At 36.1% G+C, this 25,526-nt stretch overlaps 1 protein-coding gene across 7 annotated transcripts in view; it reads left to right on the top strand.

The window, feature by feature from the left end:
- The window catches only part of CIT (citron rho-interacting serine/threonine kinase), a 73,103-nt gene that overhangs the window by 25,758 nt on the left and 21,819 nt on the right, over positions 1-25,526 (top strand). For 5 of the 7 annotated variants that reach the window (XM_085326177.1, XM_085326174.1, XM_085326173.1 and 2 more), the window contains exons 13-24: positions 9-128; positions 2,965-3,135; positions 3,393-3,452; positions 3,991-4,044; positions 5,212-5,352; positions 5,718-5,843; positions 9,542-9,637; positions 11,014-11,130; positions 11,578-11,687; positions 14,543-14,717; positions 16,149-16,346; positions 18,592-18,645. In XM_085326177.1, coding sequence (XP_085182303.1) covers positions 9-128; positions 2,965-3,135; positions 3,393-3,452; positions 3,991-4,044; positions 5,212-5,352; positions 5,718-5,843; positions 9,542-9,637; positions 11,014-11,130; positions 11,578-11,687; positions 14,543-14,717; positions 16,149-16,346; positions 18,592-18,645 — 1,422 coding nt within the window. Of the gene's footprint in view, positions 1-8; positions 129-2,964; positions 3,136-3,392; positions 3,453-3,990; positions 4,045-5,211; positions 5,353-5,717; positions 5,844-9,541; positions 9,638-11,013; positions 11,131-11,577; positions 11,688-14,542; positions 14,718-15,373; positions 15,521-16,148; positions 16,347-18,591; positions 18,646-25,526 lie in introns of all 7 variants that reach the window. The other 2 variants (XM_085326178.1, XM_085326175.1) reach the window with 2 other exon arrangements.

The following is a 25,526-nucleotide window of genomic DNA, read 5'->3' as shown; positions in this document are numbered from 1 at the left end:
CTCTGCAGAGCTTAAAGCGAAGCCTGGAGCAGGCACGGATGGAGGTGTCTCAGGAAGATGATAAGGCACTACAGCTACTTCACGATATCAGAGAGCAGAGCCGAAAACTGCAAGAGATCAAAGAACAGGTATACCTGCTTCTTTGGGGAGCAGGGTGGCTCTGTTGCTAGGATTGCATTTTATGTTGGTGGGCTATGATGACTCTCAATCTGTATTTTCATGTGGTTTSTTAAGCAAAATGAGAACAAACAAAATTATGCTTTTGTGATTACTTGCAGTATGCGCAGACTTCAAACTTAAAGTTTTTCTTTACCTGGTCATGAAGGTACTTTGTCTATAAAGCCAACTTAGGAGAAAGCGGCAATATTTTGCATTAGAAAAACTATCCATTGTAAATAGTCACACCAAACAAATTTAACTACCGTTAACTTTTGCTGCAAGTTCACGAACCTTACCTGCAAGAGAACTGAGCTAGCCTTAATTTTGTTTTTTTCTTACCTGACCATTTAAAGTGTTCAGTAGTCTTTCAAAATAGAATCTGTGGTGCCTAACTGTTCTTTCTCTGAGTTAATATCCTTGTGAAGTAGATGTTCATAATTTTTTCTCACTAAAACAGTGTTGAGAATTCATTAATCCATAGAGTTCATAAGGAAAAAAATGTCAAAATTAAATGAAAATATGACGACAAATGTGGGCACTTCTAGGATTAAAAATAGTCTACAAGACAGAATCCGTTCGGTTTTGTGGATTAATAGCAACACATTATATTGAGAAAAAGAAATTGAAATTTGCTATGGAGTTTAAACAATTCTTTGCAATTATCTGCTGTTTTTCATCTTCAAAGCGCTTTACAAACATTGACTGACTAATCTCATAGTAATTGAGACAAGGAAGCCCAGAAATCTTGGTAATAATTCTCATGACATGAGCAGCTCTTATGTAAAAAGTAATGTAATGCAAAAACAACACTCTGCAGGTAGCAGGCCTCCAAAGATATCTACAGCATTCTTTTGGATGGCTGTTCTATGTAATGCAAGGGATCTAAAGCTCATTATGCCAGAGCAAATTTGCTTTAAATAGTGAAGAATGGAACATTTTGGTGAYGATAAATATGAACAGATTCCTAAAATATTCAGACTCATTCAACAGAAGAAAAGTAGTGCAAGTAATTTTCAATCAAAGTGCACTAGGGTGAATATTCTGCACTGGAATCTTAACTCTGCTTAAGATTTATGCTATTAAAGTGCTGCTTAGGTCAGCAAATGGGTCTGGAATATGCTGCAGATTTTCATATCTGGGGGTCTTCTGGTGCATCTGAAATCCATGTGCTAGAACGCTGCATAAAACATGCCAGGATAGTTGTGCTGATTCATAGCAGCAGGTGGATCTTAGCCAGAAAAGACTTGGATCATTATTTTTTATGGCAGAGGGCATGGGGAGGTGAGGTGGAAGTGTCCCTTAGAGTTTTGCTGTTGAATAGCCAAAGCTTGAGAGAGAACCAGTTATCTTAACTGCAAAACGGAGTTCCAAAACAGTAATTAAGCGTTTGATATTTTCAGGGTAGGACTGCAGATTCAAGTTGTACTAGGATACTTGAGTAATTCTTTGATCAAGTGTTTACTGATAAAAGAGTTAAGTGTTGTGGAAGAGTCTTCACAAATGATGATTTCTGAGCAGAACATGTATTCCTTCAAACTGTTCTTTTTCTTCACAGATGTGATTGTATGAAAAGATTATTTGAATTAATGTGTGCTGACTTAATATAAAAGGCTCTAGTTCCTTCCAGCATGAAAATAAACTCACCCRTAGAGAGACTGGTTGGAAAGAGTGAGGTTCTCAGTTTGACTTATGAACTAGTGTATCATTGGGGATTATGAACCAAAGAGTCACTCTGCCTTAGCTTCGGTGATGGATAGGAAAGCAGTCTGTTAAAGGTCCATCATCTTCAAAAAGCAACATCAGCTTTTCATGTTGCTAGAGTATCATTGGATGACCTTAGGTTCAGTATTCATGGGATCACTTGTCAAAGGGCAGCTGACTGGCTGTCAGGAGTGATTACAAGCTTGAGTTTGTCATGAGACAGAAAAGTTGCACTTTTAAATGTGTGGGGGTAGTCAGGAGTATCATAAGATACTAAAATTGTGAGAAAGGTAGACCTGCTACCCCTCTCCATCCTAGCCTTTGATGTGCGTATTTTCTGCTTGTTCTTTGCTTCATAAAAAATAATTCTGTTTAAAATAATTTTATGAAAAGAAAATATACTTACAGGGCTTATTAAATGCTAAATAATCATAATTTAATTCTGTCCTTCTAATGAAGATAAGAGAAGCAATCTCATGAGTCAGTTTGAATAACCAATCTCATTGATATCTTCAGTACAATCATGCTTTTTAGACAGTTCTTCTAGGTTAATATTTGATATTATGTGRTCTCCCCTACAGAGTACTATGTTCTTCTTTAATTCTGTCAAGAGAAAATAACCGATGGCTAAAAGCCACAGTATGCTCTCCTCTGCTTCTCCTCCTTTCCTTTTACCCTAACTGTGCGGATCTGTGGTAATCTTTGTATTATCAGCCTGAGAATATATATATTGAGAAAGCATCTGGAAATTTAGTAGAGGCATCAACTCAAAAACATATTTGTATTTTTAGAAATAAGAATATGTAAGTAAATTTTATAATTTGTATCTAGACAAATGTGTGTGTTTCTGCAGTGAAGCCATTCTCCAGAAATCAATGCTTTGACTATATTGTATTGGCTTGAAAATGGCAAAGATAAAACCAGAATACTGTGGATATGTTGGTTTTTTTTAGCTGTCATCATTTTATTTTGTACTTTACTGTTCTTCTACATGTTCTCACTTTGTGCCTCTTGCCTACAATCAATATTCTGGGATCTGCTGCTCCATGTGTTTTCCCTGTGGCCTCTAAAATGTAATATCCTTCCCTTCCACCACCACCACAGGAGTATCAAGCTCAAGTAGAAGAAATGAGGCTGATGATGAATCAATTAGAAGAGGACCTTATTTCGGCTCGCAGGCGTAGTGATCTTTATGAATCGGAGTTGAGAGAGTCCCGACTGGCAGCTGAAGAGTTCAAACGTAAAGCTACTGAAAGTCACAACAAACTGCAAAAGGTAGTTTAGGCTTCATGGGAAAGGGAGTTTATATTTGAATTTCTAGTGCTGTTTTACACACGCACGAGTTGTTTGTGAGTCCTCTGAAGATGGGTATGGCTTGTACAACTAATGCAAAATGGCTCTAAATTGTACACTGCAAACGACTTAGTTCGTACGTTCTGAAACTGCTTGTGTTACGACTGCATGGGGTGATGACTGAATAGAAGTGCAGCATCCTAGAACTTTTCCTGAGAGTTATGTATTTTATATTTAAGTTACAGGCTAAAGATCAAGGAAAAACTGAAGCAGGAGAGTTGTATTCCAAGTTGGAGAAGGTATGCTACCTCGAGCTTGCTTCCTGAGTCTTTCGTATTATGGGCAGAAACCAAGAGTGACTTTGGCTAGTCAGTGGCATGCATACTCTGACATCCTTTTTGTCCGTGCGTGTTTTTCTCTGTGGGATTCACTGTTCTTTCTGAGTTGATTTAAAGCTCTGTCTGACCATCCTGTTCACGATGATTGTGTTCAGAAGCTGGACGCAGGCTGAGCCATTATGTGTAATTTGTTTTTGGAGTTAGATTAGTAATACATAACGTTTTTTTTTTTTTATGAATAAAGAGTAACAAATGAAAAACAGAAGGAATTCTGAATATTGCTCTGTCACACTGGGAAGTCTGCTTGGTGATCAAAGCATGAAAAGTTAGTAAAATGGGAGCAGATTTGCACAGGAACATTTTTGTGGGTTGGACTTTATAGGGAGAAACAAAGGTAATGAAAAGTGAATTAAAATACAGTATCTTAAGTACAGAGGACTTTTTTCTCCTTTTGTGTTTTATCACTATTTTGCCCCCCCGTCTTTCTATTTAACTGCAGATCAATACAGAGCAGCAGGCCAAAATCCAGGAGCTGCAGGAGAAGCTGACAAAGGTAATGTCTGAGAAGTGAAAATGAATTTTCCACAGCATTTTCCAGTGAAACCTTAATGCAGGGGAGGGATGCACTTTGTTTCATACTCAAAAATAGAATTAGTCATAGCATGGGGGATGATAGGGAAAAGGGGGTGGGAGCTGGTATCTGAAATCACTGGTGTTCTCAGTATGTTTTTCTGCTCTTGAGACATGTCAACAATGTTTATTTTTACAAATGAAACTGAGTCAGAACTGGAGTAGAGTAAAGAAATTCTAATTTGAAAGGCCAATTTAGGTATGCTGTGTGCAATGCATTGGTCTCTTAATTTTGAAGACCAGGGCTCAGATCTTTTCATSTCCCTATTAAAATATATGTGGGGCTCAGTTTAGTCTTTCAGAATACTGTTTTAATTGCAAAATCACTTTCTAATCCACACAAAATAAGTTGAACAGTAAGGGTTCACAACAGAAATAAAAATCCTTGGCAATGTAAGCTGAAGGAAGTACGTAATATCTAATGTTTATAGTTGTGATCAGTCTGTCACTTAAGAAGGCACTGTAAGAACAGTATGGAAAATCCTTTGTTCTAGATGATACACTTCTCTTTAAGATTTTTTTAGCAGAAAAGAGAGGACTTGCCATAGTAGCGAAAAATTGAGAAAGCTTTTTCAAACTTGGCTACCTACTAAAGAGGACTTTTTTAAGGATTAGTGATCTGGAGCAGGTATAGGGACGCCTAACTATATAGAAGTGATATTTCTAATATTCCAAAAAGTCATGTTTTATTTTTTCTTTTGTCTTTTCATTAATTCTAAGAAATTATTTGTTGGTAAATCCAGTGTTTTAGCAACATTATTTTGTGAGCCCTTTTCAGGCACTTGAGCTGAATTTGGGGCTAGAGTTTACCTTGAGTACATAAAGACAACTAGAAACTTCTCACAGAGAAGATCAACATGTAATTCTACTGGATTTCCAAGTATTTGTCAAACAGGAATGAATCATCTAATAGAAGTTAGAATTTGGGTTCCCATGGTAGTTGTAGGTTATCTTAATTTTAGACTGTTAGACCAAAGTTCTATAGCAATTTTATTCAGGATGTTGAACATCTTGAGATTATGATCTTTTCATGCTGCAAATCTTTGTGTGTGTTTTTCTTATAATACTTTTTTTTTTCCTTTGGACTTAGGCTGTGAAAGCTAGCTCTGAAGCAACTGAACTTCTTCAGAATATCCGTCAGGCAAAGGAAAGAGCTGAGAAAGAGTTGGAGAAACTGCAGAATCGGGAAGATTCTAATGAAAGCATGAAGAAGAAATTGCTTGAAGCAGAGGTGAGTGGAGAATGTCTGTCTAGAGTACATTAGTTATGGGGATGTGTTTGGTTTTAGGAACCATCAGCTAGATGACAGTGAATTGTATTCCTGTAGTAACACTTTGTAGGAAAGTGATGTTAGACATTAATCCATTTTTAATTGAAAAATATATCTCTCTGAAGAAAACTCACTGAGAGGCTAATTTTATTTTCATAAAGTGGTTCATGTGGTTAGGAAAAGGGATTTGATGCATGAGGAGGATTTCAGATTTAAAAGATGACCTCAGACTGATTGCTTCAGCTGACTTTTTCCAGAGACTATGTACTGCTTTGTGATAATACAAAGTTGGTTAGCCTAAATGACAATTAATTCCTGCTTTGCAGGAACGGCGCCATTCTCTGGAGAACCAAGTGAAGAGGTTAGAGACTGTGGAACGAAGAGAAAACCGTCTTAAGGAAGATATTCAGACTAAATCTCAACAGATTCAACAGATGGCAGAAAAAATTCTGGTGAGCAGAGGTGAAAATGAAAGATAAAGGGTAAGAGTTTGTAAGAAAGGGTAGGAAAGGAACAGAAGACTTAGAATTGCATAGAATAAGGTGGAAATTGTTGAATAAAGGGATTGATTTCATGTAACACTCATACTGGAAATAGCTTGAGTGCTCTAGGTACAGTGCTCCTGTACCTGTAATCTTAAGACTACTTTAAAATTCTAGTTGCTTAGTGGGAGTGCTTTTAAGTCAACTTAATAATACTTAAATTAATTACCTAGTGTTTGTTTCAGACATTCGCAGTACAAAGTTCTGCAACAATGAAAGCATCGATATCTAGCTTTTAAACTACATTACAAAGGAATTTAGAGGTCAGATCTACTTGAAATGCTTACATTTTGTAGCAGAGTGAAATTAGTCATCTAAACTGTTCTTCTCCAAAGATAATATTTGTCAGAGATCCATTTTCACCCACATACCATCTCTGTTGGCAATTTCTTGTTTCTCTCCTTGTTAAATCCATTAAGTCTTTATAGTTAGTTGGTACTTTAGTCTGTAGTGAAATAAGTAGAGGGTGCTTCTAACACTTTTACTTCTCTGGGACAGGAAGTATAATCTTACGGTAGAGTAATTAAATCGTGTTTCTCATGAATTCTCTGTGTTCCTAAYGCCCTTTCAGTAATAGACTTTTCTTCATTACAACTGCAAGGATGTCAGTTTGCAGGGGAAAGTGATATTTTTAATTTTATTACATTGCCAGTCTCCAAACCTARGTCATGAAAACCAGTATGTTTGTCTTCTGGGGAGTACACCTCTAAAGAGGCTGCTCAAGAAGATGAATTACAGATTTGAATGATGTTGTTCCATTACATCAGCAATGTTTTGTTAGAATACTTCTGACAGTTTCTTAAAGTGGACACACAAAAAAGTATAGAAAGAAAGAAGTGTTCACTGTAGTTGTGAAGATATGGCAAACCTGATGATTACATAATGTGCAAACTTAATTTTCATAGCCAAAGTGAAGGAAGATCAGTTAATGTTTAACARAAGAAGCATTATGCGTTTTATCTACTTTGTTGGGTTTTGGATGTAAAGTTCAATAAAGTTAGATAAAACTATAATCCTAAAAAGGATTTTTCTCTTTGCCTTGTTTCTTTAATGGCTGCTACCAGGACAGCTTATGTTTTGAACATGTTGGGATATATGATGAAGTCAAAAAGATAGTTCTTTTTATCCTGAATATAGACAAACCCAAGGAAGGCGTAATGGGAATGTATAAATAATTGTATCTGGAGTGCGTATTTGTTCTGAGTAATGGCTGCATATGTAGACTTTAGGATCAGAACACTGAAGCACTCTCTGAGAAAAGGTAGAATTAGTCTTTCATAATGTTCCCTCCTTCAGATTGTTTTGATAACATGAATGCATGGTAAGTGGAAGATTTTGGCTTTGCTGGGTGCAGAGCCAACTTTGTATTTAGAAATAGTGTAAAACTTTGAATCATTTCATAAGTTTCTTGTGTGTACTTGGGCATTGTAGCTTAGCTTTGATAACATTCTTGGTGAAGGAAAAACTGTAAGGGACTGCAGAAATAATTACTAATTAATTGTTTTACTTCATGGGACATGTTTCACAGTTTGTATAGGTAATTTCCAGAGAGTTCTAGCAGAATTTTGGGGAAACACAAAGGTATTTTATAGAAAAGGACAAACAGGAATTGAAGAAATAATCCTACAGGATCTTTCCAAGYCCCCTGCAGCTCTGATTTGGAGACCATGGAGTAATGGTTTACATCTTTAATTTTTTTTCTCCACTTCTCCTCCTCTTTCCCTCATACTGATCTCTTTAAACACTTGACTTTTCCTGGTATAAAAAGGACAGCAAATAAAATGAATGAAAATAGGCTAGCTGAGAGCTTTTTGTGTTAACATCTCTCRGGAATAGCAATACCATTCTTCTAGGAGGGGTTTTTATAGGTGATAGTACATAAGATTGTGATGTATGATGCCTGAATTGCTTTTGAGAGATCACTTAATTCTGAAGCATGATGCWGCTTGGATTTGATCTTTGTTATTTCTATAAGAAGTCTCATAAGGCCTTGGAGGAGGTGGGGAAGAAGCAATGAAAGCATAGTAGTGAGAATATCCTGGTTTTTTATGTTTTTGCTGAAAAAGCTGAAAGCAGACAGATACAGGACTTGTAMGAGAAGAAACATTTGAGAGAGAGAGCAGTGTATTAGAAGACCTGCTGATCTGAATAAAACTAAGAAAGAAGTTAGAGAAGTTACTTCTTACTGCTTGAAAGTGGAGATCATTACTATGATGGTAATAATGACTGAAAGTTAGAGCTACATAGAGAACACTAAGCGAGAGCTGGAATGGTAAAAGACTACCTTTTTAAGCCCACATGGGCTGTAAAATGCCACTTCAGACACTGGTAAAGCTTCTACTGCAAAATGAGCAGTCTAGTGCTGGTAACTTTGAAGCTGCTGTGCTGATCTGGTTGTCTGATTCATTGCCAGGACCTAAAATGTGTGGGCTTCCGGAGGAGGTAAATTGTCCCTCTCGTTGCTGGGAGATATATTTGAATTGCTGCAAAAAGCAGCAGTTCCATGCAGAAGTGTTGGGTAATAGGCATTGTGGCTGACCTACTTCTGGTGAACTTCCTGTTTGATTTTTACCTCTGGAAAAAGAGATTTATAGCAATTACTGGAGCAAAGTCTTTGTATGTTTTCAAGATGAGGATGGTCAGAAAAGAGAGTAGGAAGTGTGCTGAAGCAGAAATACCAGGAAATTTTCCTGCACTGTACAATTACAAAGGCAGGCAAGAAACCTAGAGGTATCTCCAAACTTGAATTTGTGTATGCAGTAGTCAGCCTGCTGGTAGGGAACTATAGATCTGGACCTGCCTGTTGTTCTAAAGAAATTGTTGGAATGGCAAATATGGCAATGGATGAGCATAAAGTTCTAAATGCAATTCTTGAGAGGTGATCTCTTGAAAGGTGCCTAGGGATATATTCTCAATAATATATTCAGACAACAGAACGTTCCTCTTATCAAAACAGCTAGCTTCTGAATGCAGAATTATTTAAGTCCTTACTTTGCTAAGCTCAAACTATTCATATGAGATAAAGTGGATAAAAATATTCTGGTACCCTCTACCACATATTTTGCATCCTGCACTTTTCACTTTCAAAGCAATTCATTAATGGTTATCCTGAGCACATTCATCTGAATAACACAGCAAAGTAAATATTATTCCCATTCTATGAATGTAGAACAAAAAGCATAGGTAGCAAAAGCCCCTTTATTGAGACCTCTGAGAGAGCTTGTTAAAAATAGAWCTGAACTTCCTGTGGTGCCACTGCAGCCATGAAGTGTCTATAACTGCTTGTTGTCACAAAACATCCTTGGCCCATTTTTGAGAATACTTTATTGGAAAACAGATGTTCTTACTGTGGAGGTRTATATTGCCAAACCCAAAAATTTCTGTCCCCGCAGCTGTAGAGTAGGTGGGTCAGCAGCAATATGCAAAGCTTAAAACTGATAATGTGCAGCTTTCATAATACTTTTTCATAGTGGCAGCCGTGGCCTAGAGGTTTGATAGTATGAAGTTCTAAAATATGAGAATGAATGAATATTTGATACATGTGCAATACACATATAAAGAACTGCCTATTTCCTTGTATGTCTGAATATGAATCCCTGGTGTTTTAGGAACTGGAAGAAAAGCATCGTGAGGCTCAGATTGCAGCACAACACCTGGAGTTGCAGCTGAAACAGAAGGAGCAATTCTATGAGGAAAAACTCAAAGTAAAAATATCTTTTTATCATTTACATACAATATTTTGTAGGTAGAATGGTTTCAGGGAAGAACAGTTGCCTTTAGGCTCTGTTTACTTTGTCTTGCGAGTTGCCTTCTTGCTTTGCCACTGTTGAAGTGTTATTCAGAGAGCTTRGCGAAGTCTGAATAAGTTTTCTTTCTACGTGTGCCATTGTATCTTACCTGTTGTTTCACACTGTATTAAAGCATGTGGCATTGGAAGTCRGAACGAAAAGAACGCAGCTGTTAATTGTAACTTGACCACTACTAACTAAATAATTTCTACTTAATGCTGTTGGATTTCRCATCTTGAAAAGGCTTTCAGTTCCTACCTTTGATTTGTTAATTTATTTAAGAGAATTCACGCAGCCTACCTGAAAGTTTTAAATTCAGCAAATACTACAGATTTTCTGAAATTTCATCTTCTTGGAACTGTAACATCTGCCAAGAAGCCACATAAAACACCCACTCTGTTTTTGTCTTTTGCAGGATAGCRTAAGACTTAACAAATAGTTAGAAGTAGAACTATAGGTAAGATCTAAAATTTGAAAAAGCAAATTGGGAAATGGGAGTATGTGCTCTACTCAAGGATTTTTCTAAAGAATCTACCATAGCTAGTCAGTGCATTTTGTAAGGATCTTTGTTTCTRGTAAACATGATCTGTTTCCTGCTCTTTTTCTCTCTTTGGACTATACCTCTACATTTCACCTTAAATTTAAGAGGATGTAATATTTAAAAGAAGAAAAGGAATTTTATGAGAGAAACATGAAGGAAAAAGGGTTTCCTGGCAGATTTTAGCATATAGTATTCAAGAATGAGAGGAGAATGACAGAAAACAGGAAGATCAGAGTTAGATGTTGGGAAAGAAGAAGTGGTGACATAAAAACTGGAAAAGAGGATAGGGACTGGGAAAGGAATTAGAAGAAAAACAGAAACCATGTGTAGTGGGGACGTATATAATGAAGGTTTAGGAGGGGAAATCAGGAAGCCGGATGAAAGGGATTCGGGATACAAGATAGATGTTACTGGAATAGTAGAAGATATCCTATGGTGTCCAGATATTTCTGTTGCATTAGTCTGAGATGTTTCTCGAACACAAATTATAGGACTACTTTTTTTTTTTTTTTTTTAAAAAAAAGAAGAAAAGCACTGCTGTCTTCATAAAATTCCATCATTAAATTCAGTCTTCATTCTTTTTTGAGTTTGACGTTCCAGGGATTTCCTGCCATTGCGTGTTGGCTCTACTTTTGCTTGCAATACAATCAATTGCTTAATACACTGTTATTTTTCTTGACGATTCTCTTTTTGTTTTCCCTTTGCCCAGTGAAACAAAAATAAATTAAACAAAAGAAATGTCTTTATTTAGGTGCTGGAAAATCAGATGAAGAAAGATCTTGCTGATAAAGAAGCACTTGAGAATATGCTGAGAAGACATGAAGAGGAAGCACGTGAAAAATGTAAAGTCCTGGCTGAACAGAAGGCGGTATGTGTAGCTGAACTGGAAATCAAGGCATTTTAAGAGTTACTTTTGAGTCTCTGATTTTGAGCAAGATAGTCGTCTTTGAGGTTTTGCATTGCTGCTGAGTTGTGATGAAGGAAATCTACTGATTAATAATAATTTTAAAGGGTGTATTTTAATTTAAGATACCTTCATGAACRTTTCCTTAAAAGCAGCCAGATGGCTTGCTGTGTATAGGTCATGCAGTGCACAGGTAATATAATAGCTGCTTGCCCTCAATATGAAAGCAGTAGAAGAGCTATTGTAAATGGTTCTGATTTTTGCATCTGTGGTGCTCCTTTGTTTCACAATTTGATCCTTATTCTTTTATTTGTTTTTGTTTCTGCATAAGGTTTTGGAGACTTTTTTTTAAGCATTGCTTTTAAAATCACATTGGTTATATGATCTCAAARGCACACACTCTTATTTCAGATGATCAATGCCATGGATTCGAAGATTAGATCACTGGAGCAGAGAATAGTGGAACTGTCTGAGGCCAATAAGCTGGCAGCAAATAGCAGCCTTTTTACCCAGAGGAACATGTAAGTACAGCAACTGCTAACCAATTGGTCACTACTGAACAGCTTTCAGTAAAATTTGTTCTCTAAACCTAAAAGTAGGTTTCCACAGGCCTGCTGTTCTTCCCACTTATTTTTATCTGTGATGGAAGAATGTGCTCATTCTCGAAATAGTTATAATTCAATGCTTATTTTGTGTTTTCTCAAACATGGCTAGTAAAATTTGTTTGTATTGCTATGTTTACTTCAGAGCCTCTCCTGAGGCTGTTTCTGTGTGCAACTTTACCAAATGTGTTAAATGAATATTAATAATTTTAAAGTGTAAAATACCTGTGGAGGAACAGATATTCCTTTTCTGAACATATGTATTGCTAATAGATTTGTATTTCCCTTGATTCCTGTGACAGCTACTTGATATTGAAATTGAAAAGTTTAAAYATCTTTCCTTCACAAACTTTCCTTCCTGAGCCAATGAATGACAAGTGAGAAAATGAGACTTTAAGCCAAGAGTTTTCCTACAAGTTTTTGARATGCTCATCACAAGTGTGAGACGGTTTCTTACTGAAATGGGCATAAGTAAAACGAAGTAGAAGATAGCTCAGCTTCATCTTTGGAATTCTGCTTCAATTTTTTTTTGTTTTATTTCTTGTCCAGCTAGCACTTGCATATATTTCTATTGGCTTCTCAGTTTCAGCCTGTCTAGTTCTCCTTATCAGTGACGAGAGTAAGATAAACAGTTCAGTGTTTTGGGGATCATACTGGACAATATTTAACACCACCCTGAATCACTGTGCAATCAGCAACTATTTTGCTGGTGAATTATTTTTGTTTATTAAACACAGAGCAAACCTTGGACCTTTYGGTCTTCTTTATCAGATCTTTCTGACTGCCTGAACTTTATTTTGCTTTGTATTTTAGCTAAGATTCCTTATCCTTATAGATATGGTTTTCCTTCCTAAATGACTTAAAGGCATCCTATTTCAAGTAGAGGAAAAAGCACAGATTGTTTGATGTGCAAGAAAGGGCTAGTGTAGCATATGCTATTACTAAGTTAAAAGATTCATTGAGTTCAGCTGTTTGCAGAAATGTTTTCAATGTCTGTCAGCTGCAGGATGCAATGTTAGATAGTGTCTCTCTGGGCAGTGCTTGGACAGATCCACCTGTAATATTGAATGGAGTCAAGCAAGTAAGAATTTTGACAGAGAGTTGCTTTGTTTTAGTTTGTTTTCCTTTTCAGTGGTGATTTTGCTTCAAGCTATGTGCAAGCTATGGCACCAATTTCTGTTATATTTCAAATATCTTTTTTTTTTTTAACCTGAGCAGCTAAAAATATTTACAAAAGTAGCTGAGAAAGCAATTACTGAGTTGCTTTATACTCTGGTTGTGTATAATCCAGATGACCTCCAGTTAATTACCCAGGAAATTTGTTGAGGAAGCAAAAGCCATTACWGAAGAAAACAGTAGTAGTGCGCAGCTTGTTCCTGGGAAGCATCTGTAAGCTTTAGTGTCACAGTATTGGTGCTGAACTGAGTGTACAACCTCACAAATTTTGTCAAATGTTGCTTGCTGAAGAAGTAAACACAAGAACTAGAAATGAACAATCTCCAGATAGCTGTGTTAAACTTCAGTACAGCTTTTTCATGACATGAAATTCCATATTTTTTGTACTGTTTCTTTTATTTCTTGGACTGTGAATAAAATGACATTTGCCAGTGTGAGAGAACTGGAAAAAATGTAGTAAAGGCACTGATAAACTCTGATGGATGGTAAATACTGAAATACAGTGCTACCCATTAATACCTAAGGAAACTAATGATTAGCAGGTTCCTGAGCAGATAGCCCAATAAACTGTAGGAAGAGAAATAACACCATTTGGCAGTTCTGGCTGCCAATAATCTTTTGAGGTAAATTTAAAGAAGGAGAAAGGCTATTTGTGTGTGTGATGCACAGAAACATGAGTCAGAAGAATTAGGTTCTATTCTAGTTTTGTTAAGTCTTCCTTTTTGTTAAGTATTCCTATCTTGGGCAACCCACATAATTTTTCTGGGATAGGATTAATAACAGCTTATCTCACAGTGAGCTTCTTAAAATATTAGTTCATTAATATATGTAGAGCTTTGTGAGGTTCCTAAGTGGAAGGCACTATATGAAGCAGAATTTTCAAATGAATGATAAAATGATTCTAGAAATTGTAAATAATGTAGAAAGAGGGTTTTTTAATGTGTTATTTTAAAAGAAGTATAATTTTCAAATTCTTATGGTAATAACTAATTCTTGTCTTTAGCAGATGTTACCAGCTCTCAAAATTCTTATGAGCACAAGTAAATTTTTTCACTTTATTAATGAAGATCTTGATCAGAGCTACCAAGACAAAACTTTGCCTTGGTATAGACAGACTTTAAATTTTTTCTAGATCTGTTACAACATACTAAAAAAAATAAAATCTCTAAACCTCATCTCATGGAAATACATTGTGTGAAAGCAACTATTTTTAGCATTTTTTTTCCTATWTGGAAAAATAGATAACAAGGCATTGGTAAAATGAACAGAATGAACTGTTGTAGATTACCATGTACAGAATTCATTTTTCTGTGCAACTTGCAAATGTATGAAATTTCAGTGCTCTGGGCATGTATATTGATGAACCCACTAGTATATGAATCTTTTGAGGACAGCAATAATGAGCTGCTTTTTTGCTTTTTTGTTTCTTTGATTTTAGTGTTTACTGGCGAGTAGAATTTGGGCTACGAAGAGCTAACTCGGGTACAGCTGTTTTGCTTAACAGGAAACATTTAGTATATTATTTCCTACTTAACTCCAGTGAAAGGGCATACTCTAAGGACATTTGGGGTTTGTGTCTTATGTTTTTCTTCTATAAGGAAAGCCCAAGAGGAAATGATTTCAGAGCTCAGGCAACAGAAGTTCTATTTGGAAACACAAGCTGGGAAATTAGAGGCCCAGAATCGAAAATTAGAAGAACAATTGGAAAAGATGAGTCACCAAGACCACACTGACAAGAACCGCCTGTTGGAGTTGGAGACGAGGCTGCGAGAGGTGAAAATTTGGGTTTAATCCCTCCAGACAAACTTACTTGAATGTACCACATTTTGAGTATTATAATGAGAACTAGAATTAAGTTGTCCTAGTTCTATGTGCTATAAATAATGGTATTTTAAAGTGTATTACTTTATTTTGGCCTAGTGATGCTTTATTTTTCCCAGGAGTTAAAAACTGATTGCTCATTGGAAGGAACTAAGAGTAAGTATTCAGGATTTGTCTTTCTTAGACCTAACAAAACCTGAACTTTCAGATTATCTAGCTTTCTTAGAATTGCATTTACATTTTTTTGTACAATATAATATTGTCCAGCTAGAATGGTTATGGATTAGAAAAAAGCTTAGTTAGGTACAGTGACCAGCTTGACTGCAGACTTAAAGATTCCGTTGATACTTTATTGTAGAGCAGAAACCAAAAGAGACAACAAAAATGCTATATGAAAATAGGAAACATGCTGCTTTATGCAAAATTTTCAGAAGTTTTCTGGAAATCTAACAGCAATAGAAAATATGCATATTGAAAGATTTATGAGCTGTGGTTCATTCTTTGTTTTTAGTTTTGTATCAACTAGTTTGGATCAACTTCAAATCTTTTTTTACCTTCTCTAGTCTCACTCTACTGGTTTTGAGCTAAGACTGAAATCTTATCTTTAGCTAAGGGGGTTGGATGACCAACATACGTCCGTATTTGACCAGAAGTTGTTTGGGACCAGTATAAGGTTTCTGGCAGACTTGTCCCACATCTGCAACACAACAGACAGATTCACATGCAATAGCAGACAACTCGAGGAAAGTGCTAAGGTTTGCAATTGATTTTGAGCACTGAGATCTGTTCTGCTGCTTTGTTCAGTTCTTACCCGTTTCTGGAAGTGAAATGTTTATCCCTGAACATGGTGATACTTGCCTCAAAAAAAATCTTCAAAAGAAGCCGTTCAAGTAAACCTAGAGCCAGAAGATCTGGTTGGTTTATTTTAAAAAAGGGAAAATGAAAGTAAATTGCAAAATTCTTACAATGTTTACATAGATATAAAGATTGGTATTGATGTTTATTCATAAAGTTCTCCGATATAGTGGTTTAAATTTTAGTTAGGGAAGATCACCGCAAACTATTTCAACTTGCATTCTTTTTGTATTAATATTTGATATATGATATTTGTGTCACACCTGGAACTTGCCTTGTACCCTTCTTTTTATTTCAAAAAGCCATATTTCTTTTGGCCTTTTCCAAAGCAAATCAGTAGTTTTTAGGCAGTAGACAAAGCTGCATCCTTGACTTCTTGATGCCTTAAGCAATCTGTCAAGATGTGATTTTGGGGTAGACATTGCCATGTTATCCTAAAATAAGGTTTGAAATGAGATTGCATTTCCTGTAATTTCTCAGTTTCTATATTAGTAACTCATATATGGATGCTCCTTTTTCCTTATTCAGGTTAGTCTAGAGCATGAGGAACAAAAGTTGGAACTGAAAAGGCAGTTGACAGAATTGCAGCTGACACTCCAGGAGCGTGAATCTCAAATTACTGGGTTGCAGGCTGCACGGACAGCCCTGGAGAATCAGCTCCGTGAAGCCAAAACTGARCTCGAGGAGACTACAGCTGAAGCAGAGGAAGAGATTCAAGCTCTCACGGTGAGCTCTAAAATTGGTACTACGAGCCAAATCTACAGACTGGAATTATGTAGGTGCATGTATCATGATAAGGTTAATATTGATTTATACTACTWAATTTTTAATTTTCAAAGCAGGACATGTATTGTGCCTTGTTCATCTTATTACCTTTAACCATATGACTGCTTCCTAGTGGGGATTCATTTGTGCCAAAATTGATTGGTTCTTTTCAAGAACATTATTATTTTGTGATAGACTGGAAGTTGCATCTTTAGTTGTTATTGTTAAGAATTTTACTCTCTGATTTGCTTATTTAAGTAATCTCTCGTTAGTTTGAAAGTACTTGGTGATCATAAATGTTTTGATGATTACTTTCTGCTAATTTTCCTGCTTTATACTTATTTGAAAGAAACAAAATTCCTGAGAAAATAGTTTTGTTAACATCTGAATTTTATTATGGTGCTTATTTCGTTAAAAATTGTCACGTGTGTATCTTGCAGTCTCTTGTTAGCTGTATGAATGATATAAAAGGAAAAATGTCAATTAAAACTCCGCCTTGTTTTTCCTCTCAGTAAATGGAATGCTAAATTATATGCTRCTGGTTGCTATCTCTTGAGTACAAAAAGATGCTTTCAAATTGCTTGATTCTAAGTAGTATTTTCTTCATGACGAATCCCCAGGGCTGTGGGGGAAGGGAGTAGAGATGTATATGACCTGCTACTTTGGCTGCCTGCTAACCCTCACTGAAGCAGCCATCTCCAGCGACCTTCCAATCCTGTCACGTCGAAGTATTGAAAATAAGCATTCTGTAGCTCCAGTGGCGTTTGACAGAAAACTGTTATTCTGAATATTTCTGCCAGTGCATCCCTTTTCAGAAGGGGTGATGGACTTGGCTGAAACAGGTGCTTGTATTGTATTGCTGCTTTGGACAGATGGAAGGGAGAACTGTTCGCTCAGAGCTGTTCTAAAGCAGGTACCTGCTGGGAAAGCACAGCAGCAACATCAGTGCTTTAGAATAACTGAAAAATACATGACATTAGATTCTTTTTTGCTCAAAACTGAGGTGGTCCCCTCTCAGCTGAGAGCTTTGCATAACAACCAGTATTACTGCTGATGGGATGGTGGTGGGCTTGCTATCTTTACCTACACCACCAGTGAAATAGATGAGTGTATATGACCTGCATTCACTCAGTTATTACTTCAGTTATTCTGGCAAAATGGTAGTGCTTTTGGACCAGYGCTTGCAGGAATAAGATACAGCATCTCCAGATCATTTTAGTCTGGTTCAGTGGACTCAGGGTATTTCTGTTTTGGAAGTTTTTTYAATATACTTTTTTATTTTTCATGTTGCCTGTTGTGATAAGATAACTTTTCAGCTCTCACATTTGACGTCTGCTAAACAGTTTTTCCTGTTTAGTCTCTTGGCTGTAAGGAAAATGTTCTCAATAAAGAAAAGTGGCTGGATGTGCTAGTGCACAGTGCCTTTCATTTGTTAAGGGCTGAGATAGCATATGACATTAGACACTTGTTAAATCAGTTTGACTGTCTAAATGAATTTTGAGAGAGGCCATGAGGCTGAAACAAGAACTTTTGCTTTGTCATGCTTTGCTTGTAAATTAGGAAGTAAAAATGGTGCATGCAATATTGCATTCTTTAAAATAAGTGTTTGCACTTTTCAACTCTGGATGCTGTCTTCCAAAGAATTGATTATTCTGTTTTATTATTGATTCTTGGAGAAGTTCAGGATTAAATGGTACTTTACGGTAGAAATCAGGTAGATTGGCAGAGCTATTTGGGGTAGCTTGCATAATATTTCATTGTAGTTTTTCTTTGCAAGCGTTAAATTGTATGCAGTATTTATTTTACGTGAAATACAAATCTGGATATAGAAGTGAAAAGAACTCAAAGAACTCAAATAAAGAAAAGAACTCAAATAAACTTAAAAGTGAAGAATGTACAAACTTAACATTGAATTGATGTGTCTTTTGGTGACCATTTAAGATGGAATCTTCTACATAATTCAGTTTCTGAGTTTGTACATTGGTCTAAAGTAGTTCAGAACTGGGGGCATGAGTATATTTTGATTAAGTAGGATATGACTTTTGCTAATCAGTTCTTTGCCACTACAGAGTGCTTTCATAGCCTGCAGCATCTGCCTTCCAAACTTTGCTTGCTGGTAGATTGTTCTGCAGTTTGTTTAGMAACAGCTGTTGGATTCTAATTCTAATGTATGAAAAATTGATGATTAACTTCTTACCTCCTTTAGGCACATAGAGATGAAATCCAGCGTAAATTTGAAGCCCTTCGTAATAGCTGCACAGTGAGTATCAAATGCAGATCATTGAATTATTTTGAAATTAAGGATAAGAAAGCAAACAATTTATTCATTTACTCCTTGATGACACTAGATCCTAACGTAGACTTCTGGCTTCAAGGAGTTAGCAGGAGTTAGATTGATTGGATTTGATTCCTTCTAGGCCTCAGGTAAACCTCAATTTAGAGGTTTTATTCTGATTATGAAATTGACACTGTTCTTCCTTTTGGAGAAGAAAGTAAATTGAAATATCTCATTGCAGTGCAGCTAGTAAGAATGGTGTAGCAGCTGCAAAAAATGGTTGTGGGTAAAGATTTTTTCTGCTCACAAGGAGAAGAAAAGATCTACCTGTCCGAATCCTAAGCTGCATTGTAGATCTAGGCCAGAGCAGAAGAGCATTTATGCCCCTCTGGGTTTTAAGTAGGACTTTGACACTGTTTGAAGAGGAGAGAAATTTCATGGGTCAGCTAATACACTGACATGTGATCATGTGCTCAAGGGGTGGAGTAAACTTAGAATCTTAACTTGCACCTTCTGTTGCTTGAGATCTTTTGATATGTTTCTACATTCATTTCATTCATCTAGGATGTCTGGCACTAGGGATTCTTGCCAGTTGACACTATCTTCAAAATTATTTATGATGTTTGATGGAGAGTATCTGTCCTCCAGTGACGTGAATTATAGAAGTATTGAATAAGGGCTACAATCCTCTGGATCAGCACTGGTTGCAGACCTCTACAGGCTTCTTCTACCCCACCCTGTAAGCAGGGCTTAACTGCTGGTTTTTCGCTCAATCTTGGTTGTTCCCTGCTTCCAGTAATTTCATCAAAATTATTTTTCCATGCTGCAGGATCAGTGAGAGGTACTAAACAGGTATCTAGCATACAAGATTTCATCCTTCAAAAATATTTTTTCAGCATAGTAGTTATTCTGTTTTCCTCACWCTCCTCACCACTCTTTAGTGTTAAGTAAGGCAATTCTGCGCTGCTCTTAGAACACATTGATGTGAAGAAATGAGGAAATAGAGCTTACCGAAGAGTCTCAAGCTTCTTTGAAAAGAAATTCTGCAGAAGAAAYTTTACTCTCTTCACTTGTTTACATGGATTCTGTAGCTCCATATGCGTTATCATGTATCCTGCATCCACAACTATCTTCTTTTCTTTCCTTTGTTTTGTCTTGCCCTTCATTCAAAATGACAGCTTTCTATGAAAATGCTTATGTGATCTCTACGCAGGCAAATCCAGTTGTGTGGGAAATGTATAGCTTCTTTTTACTTCAYGACAGGCTGCCTTTCAGAAATTGTAATTTATTATCTAGTAGCTCCCTGGCTTTGTAAACATGGCCAAAAGTATCCAATGGTTAGCAGTGACCGGTAAGATTTTGAGAATGTTGGGAGCTTTGAAGGTTCTGCATAAAAGGATTTCTGAAAGTGTTGTGCATTGTAGGCCCTTCAGTGGGGTAAACGGGTTCATGCACATGCATCAGACATCCTCATTAATAAGAAATTAGTGATACGGTTCCTAAATGAATAATACATGCTCATAATATATTCTCTTTGCAACCTAGGAGAATGCATGTTTAATTTAATTGACCATGGAAAGAAATTTTCTTCTTCTGTGTTATGAGTGATTCTGACTGTCCATCCTTTTTTACTGATGGGCACTGAAGCAATAACAGGACAATTTTGTATTGACAGTGAGGGATCAGGGAATGTTTATTATGGTGCCTTCATTACCTGTTTTTGTCTGACACTAACCAGAATGGTGCAGACTTCTCTTTTTGTTAACCATGTGATRCTGCTTGAAGGTGATTAGAACTTATGTTCATTTTAAAATGAGATGACACTTCAGCAGGATAATTCTAATGTGCACCTGTTTATGCAGTGTAATAAAGAGTGGATTTATTCTCTGTAGCAAGTTTTCAAAATACAGCCTTTCTGAGATTAAACAAACTCTCTGAACTGTTCTGACAAACTTTGGTATGGAATTAGTTTTTGTTTAATATTATTGCCTAATTCAAAACAGTGTGAGAATAATGAAGATAAGATTAGACAGAAATATTATTGAACTATTGAATTATTTTTGTACTTTTCTTAGTGTTCAAAAGATAGGTAAAAGTATTTGTCTATTTTGCTTAGTGTTTCTTCTGGTAGGATCACAGTTTCTATATGTAGAGGGGTCACACTTCAAATGTGTGTCTAGTTTTCCTGTACCCTCATTGCCGAAGCTTCTGATCCAAGTAGACATTTATTTCTTCCTGCTGTTTGTCTGTTCTAAATTTGTTGTGTTTTGGTGTTCATACATAGAGACCATTGTTATATAGTATACTGTAGGTCTCAATTTCTGCCTTGTTGTGAATTCATGTTCATTTGCTGTGATAGCTCCAAGTGTGTCACCTCACGACATCTTTCTTTTACAAGGAGTTGAAAAGAGAATGTTAGCTTCTGCTTTCTCTGATTCTCAGTTGTGGAAGAAATTATGGGATACATAATTAAAATAAAAATGATAAATTGTAATATCTACTCTCTACACACACACACACACACACACACACACACACACACTTGAAGAGCAGTATCTTATCATAATCTTCCCACAACAATAACTCATCCTGCAAATCTGTTGAGGGGGAAGGGCTAGATTCCTACATTTAAAGAATTCTTCTGTCAAAGTGTAATCCATATGATCCATTTGATTTTTAAATTTAAAGGTATTTTGTAGCTGATCAGAAAAAATTCTAGAAAAAAGGTGCATTTTCTTCAACAGGAAGATTAACGTTTTTGTCAGGCAACGGTTTCCAGTTGGCTCTTACTAATGGCTTATTGTTGGGTCATCAACATATTTGAAGTAAAAAATACAGCTAGATTGTTCTTAATAGTGGTAGAATTGCTTCAAAAAGAAAATACTCAGTAAGCAGGTGTTAAATCTATAGAAATTTAGAGGAAGAGCAATCCCTCCAAGTATTTACACTCAACTTAGAAAAATATTATTACTATTCAAAAAAAAAAAGATCACCTGAATCTTCTGTTTTTCTTTTTTCTTCAAGTAGGCACTATTACTTTTATTCTAGCAAGGAGCATGGAGGATCTTAATATACTAGTTGGATATTGCAGTTCCACTGATTCAAGAATTGTCTAGTAAAAGAAAAATTATCTCTCCCCCTCAAGATCCTGCACTTGTGTTGTGAATACTTGTCTGTGAGAATGGATATTGAGGCATTAAAACTGCAAGTCCTTTAGGCACGTGTGTAATTTTGCTCGTGCATGAAGTCCTACTGACTTTAGTCTAATGTCCTGATTCCACACTGACTCAACAAGATGGCATGCAAGAATAAATCTGTACATAGTCTTGAGAATTTCAAAAATTATGTCTAAAGATTTATGTACTTTGATGTTATAAAATTTACATTACATTTCAGAATAAAGAGATCTTACCCGCTGTAATAAGGCTAATGCCCAGGCAAAAACTTTTATATGACTTAGTTAAATTTGTAACAATATAGGTATTTGGCTGTTGGTCAGGACGGGAGGGTTGTCCCTGATTCTCATTTCACAAAATTTGTGATGGTAGGTGTCAGTTATACGCTAAAATGGAGCTTTATAGTTTTGTAAAGTCAAACAAAAAGTTAGAGACGTTTTAGGGCATTGATGAGGGGTTGCTGTGCCTAACGATGCCTTTCTCCTGGACATTGTAATCGTCTTCATTTGAAGATGGGGGCTCATGGTTGGAAGAGGTAGCTTGTCTGCTTGGGACGAGGATGGAGGAACAACAGAGATGATGTTTGAATGACAGGGTGCTGTGGGAAACAGAGGAACGCTGACCTTTCAGTGTCCTAATGCTCTGCAATATCCCATCCTCAAGCTAAGCCATGAAGACTTTTTGGAGGCTGAGATCTCCATGTAAAGTACGTTTCAAGCCACAAAACTCATCTGCCTATGGCAAGGGGAGGGAAGTGAGGAACTGGTTGTTATATACCGACCACATAAGTAGACCACACAAGACTGCTATCTACCTGGCGCTGAGTGCTGTAAGATGCTTAGTATTCTTTCTTCTCCATGGGAAAAGCTCTGGGTCTCAACTCTAAATGTGAATAGGTTACAATGAAGTTAGGCTGATTTCTGCTCTCATTTGCCCCTCACAGTAATTTAGGGCTGTGAGATAGCTGCTTTTTTTTTTTTTTTTTTTTTTTTTTTTTTTTTTTTTTTTCCTAATTATTTCTGACGGCTAGCTTTCTAGTGAGGATTAGTGTGGGGTCGAGGGGCAGTGGGCTGGGGATGGAAATGGGTCTGGAACTCTGCATCAAACTGCAAGTTTTGCATTAAGGTTATACTGAAAATTGCATTAAACCCCAAATAACATGCTGCTGATAGCATCCTGAAACAGTTAACTTTGCCTGTGTCTTTACATTCTCCTGCACATTTGCTGGTGACGTCTGCAAACTAAGGCATCTTAGGAAGGATCTGAATAAGGTTATGGAGAAGCTGCAAATCTGCAGTTAGTCGTATTCTAAAACTGCTTCTTTTCTTCCTTTCTCCCATTACTTTGCCTGTGGTTTTTGATGCATGGAGCATATGGATTAAATCTTGTACCTTGTGTCATCATTGCCCTGAACCCCTGCTTGCTCTAATACTTGATTTGTGGTCATGCCTGGGGAAGTTTGTAGGCCCAGCTATAACAGGTGTGAATCTGCAAAAATCTCACATTATGGAAACATTTTGCTTCTTTGAAACTGTGAGCTAAGGGGATGGAATTGTGCTGAATATCTTTTGCTGAAGAGTTATTATGCTTGGGTTGCTCAGTAGAGTATTTAAAAACAAGATACAGTTCTGTATCCGTGTAAAACTAAGTTATGTGCTTAGATGTGGCACATAGTGAACAGTCCGACACGGTTAGGATGGTCCAGTTAGGCTGTATCTCACTGCTCAGAACTTGTTGTGATAATGTTGTGCATAGTTGGAGGAGAAAATTTCAGTTGCTCTTTGGGTGATGTGACAGTGGCACGGATAAGGCTACCTACATGGCCTGGAAGTGCCTTTCCAAGTTTTGAAGTGTTTGGCTGTTTTATTAACCTAAAATTTGAAGATTTTTCTGGTTATGTTTTGTATTTCTGAAGGGCATAACAGTGTTTTCTTATAGGTTTTCCTTTAATATACTTACAAATTTAACTCCAGCATACTTTTCTTCCCCCTTTTTTCCTTTTTCTTTTCTTTTCTTTCTTTTTTTTTTTTTTTTTTTTTTTGCCTGGGGATTTCCTTAATTAAAAAAAAACCCAAAACTATTAACTCTCTTCAGGAGTAGGATTCTGGCATAGGTTGTATAGCCTAGAACAACATTTCTTGTCAAATAGTTTTTCTGATCTCTACATGTTTTCTTTTTGCTTGGTTTCCAGGACAGGCATTTATACCACAAATGGTTCCATTTTCCTGTGTTACTGTTTCCCATGACTGTGTAGGCTTTATAGTATTTATAAACTCTGGAACCCTATTGAGGTCATAATATACCTGCAGATTGCTTTCAAAAATTGAGTGTATCAGCTAGTCCCCTTTCTCCATTAGAAAAGGAAAACTGTATTGAAAAGAATTAATTTTCTCTTAAAAAAAAAAAGAAAAAAAGAAAAAAAGTTAGATTATAATATATTTGGAATTTAACTCAAGCCATTTGGGAATTGTTAACTAATACATTAAGAAAATATGCAAGGAATGAARTCACATCATTTTTTCTTTTGAAACCCTTCTTTCTTAACTACCTTGTTTTTTGCCTTAAGATTTCCAGAAATATTGTGCAATGTAAAATGTAATAGCGAAATTTTAAGTGGTTTGGTTTAATTTCGGTTATGTTGAGAACATAGACTAAAAGAGARTAGGAGCTTAACTTCTAACTCTAAAGGTATAAAATCAACTCAAAATACAGCAATTWAAAAAAAACCCAATTAATTAGCTTCAAGTGTTAACTCTGCATATCACCTTAGCAATTTTGTGAATTTTTGCCCATCTCTGCTTTCTTATATTTCAAAAATAGCTTAGTAATTTTTATACAAAGTATTTTCATTGATTTATAAAATGTAAACGGACAAGTGTGTAACAGATTCCCTAAAGCTGCCTAGATATATGTTGTGGTCAAACATTAAAAAACAAAACAAAACAAAACAAACAAACAAACAAACAAAAAACTAGAGGAAAAAGAGAAGGTTTATCTGATCTGGCAGTTAATAGAAATCTTGGGTGTCACCTGTTWAAAAAAAAAAAWGTAAAAAYGGAAATGTTCTTTTGTTCCTTTTTGTTTRTTTAAATACATTTCTAAGTTCTTATCCCTACAACATTGCAGACACTCWCACATCTTTATGATACAATCTGGGCTCTCTGAGAACTTGATATGTAAATACAGAATAAAATGTGTATTTTGAATACAGCAGTAAGAATGTTCAAGAAAAATACACTATCAAATTGTCACMAGAAGTGGATTTTTTTTAAGAATATGAATTGCTTTGAGTTGACCCTAAACATATGCATAGCGGGAACTCCCCTTCACCTAGCAGGGAGTAATTTCAGTTGGACTTTTTCTGCCAACAGTTAAAAAAAACAAATACCGTTAATTTAGATTTAGGAGAGGTGTGGTAAAAGGTTGCCAATACATTCCTTCTAGGCTCTTGAAAAAGAAATAGTTGTCATCTTTCCAGATAGCTAAGAAGAGCTGCATATTCTACTGYGTTTGATATTTAAGTCTTTGGCTTGAAAAGGAAACAAGAATGTTTAAAATTGAATGTGTGGCCACCTATGTTGTGGGATTTTAATTTTACCCATTTAATGAAGTGCATTATTCACTTTACTTTGAGATATGAGGCAAAAATGCCTCTTGAACATATCTGTAATAGTTGAATGTGAATTTTAT

The sequence above is a fragment of the Rhea americana genome, unplaced genomic scaffold, assembly GCF_003343005.1.
Source record: "Rhea americana isolate MKP2758 unplaced genomic scaffold, rheAme1 scaffold_128, whole genome shotgun sequence".
Taxonomy (NCBI): Eukaryota; Metazoa; Chordata; class Aves; order Rheiformes; family Rheidae; genus Rhea; species Rhea americana.
The sequence above is the reverse complement of the archived record's forward strand: the minus strand, read 5'-3'. Positions and strand labels throughout refer to the sequence as shown.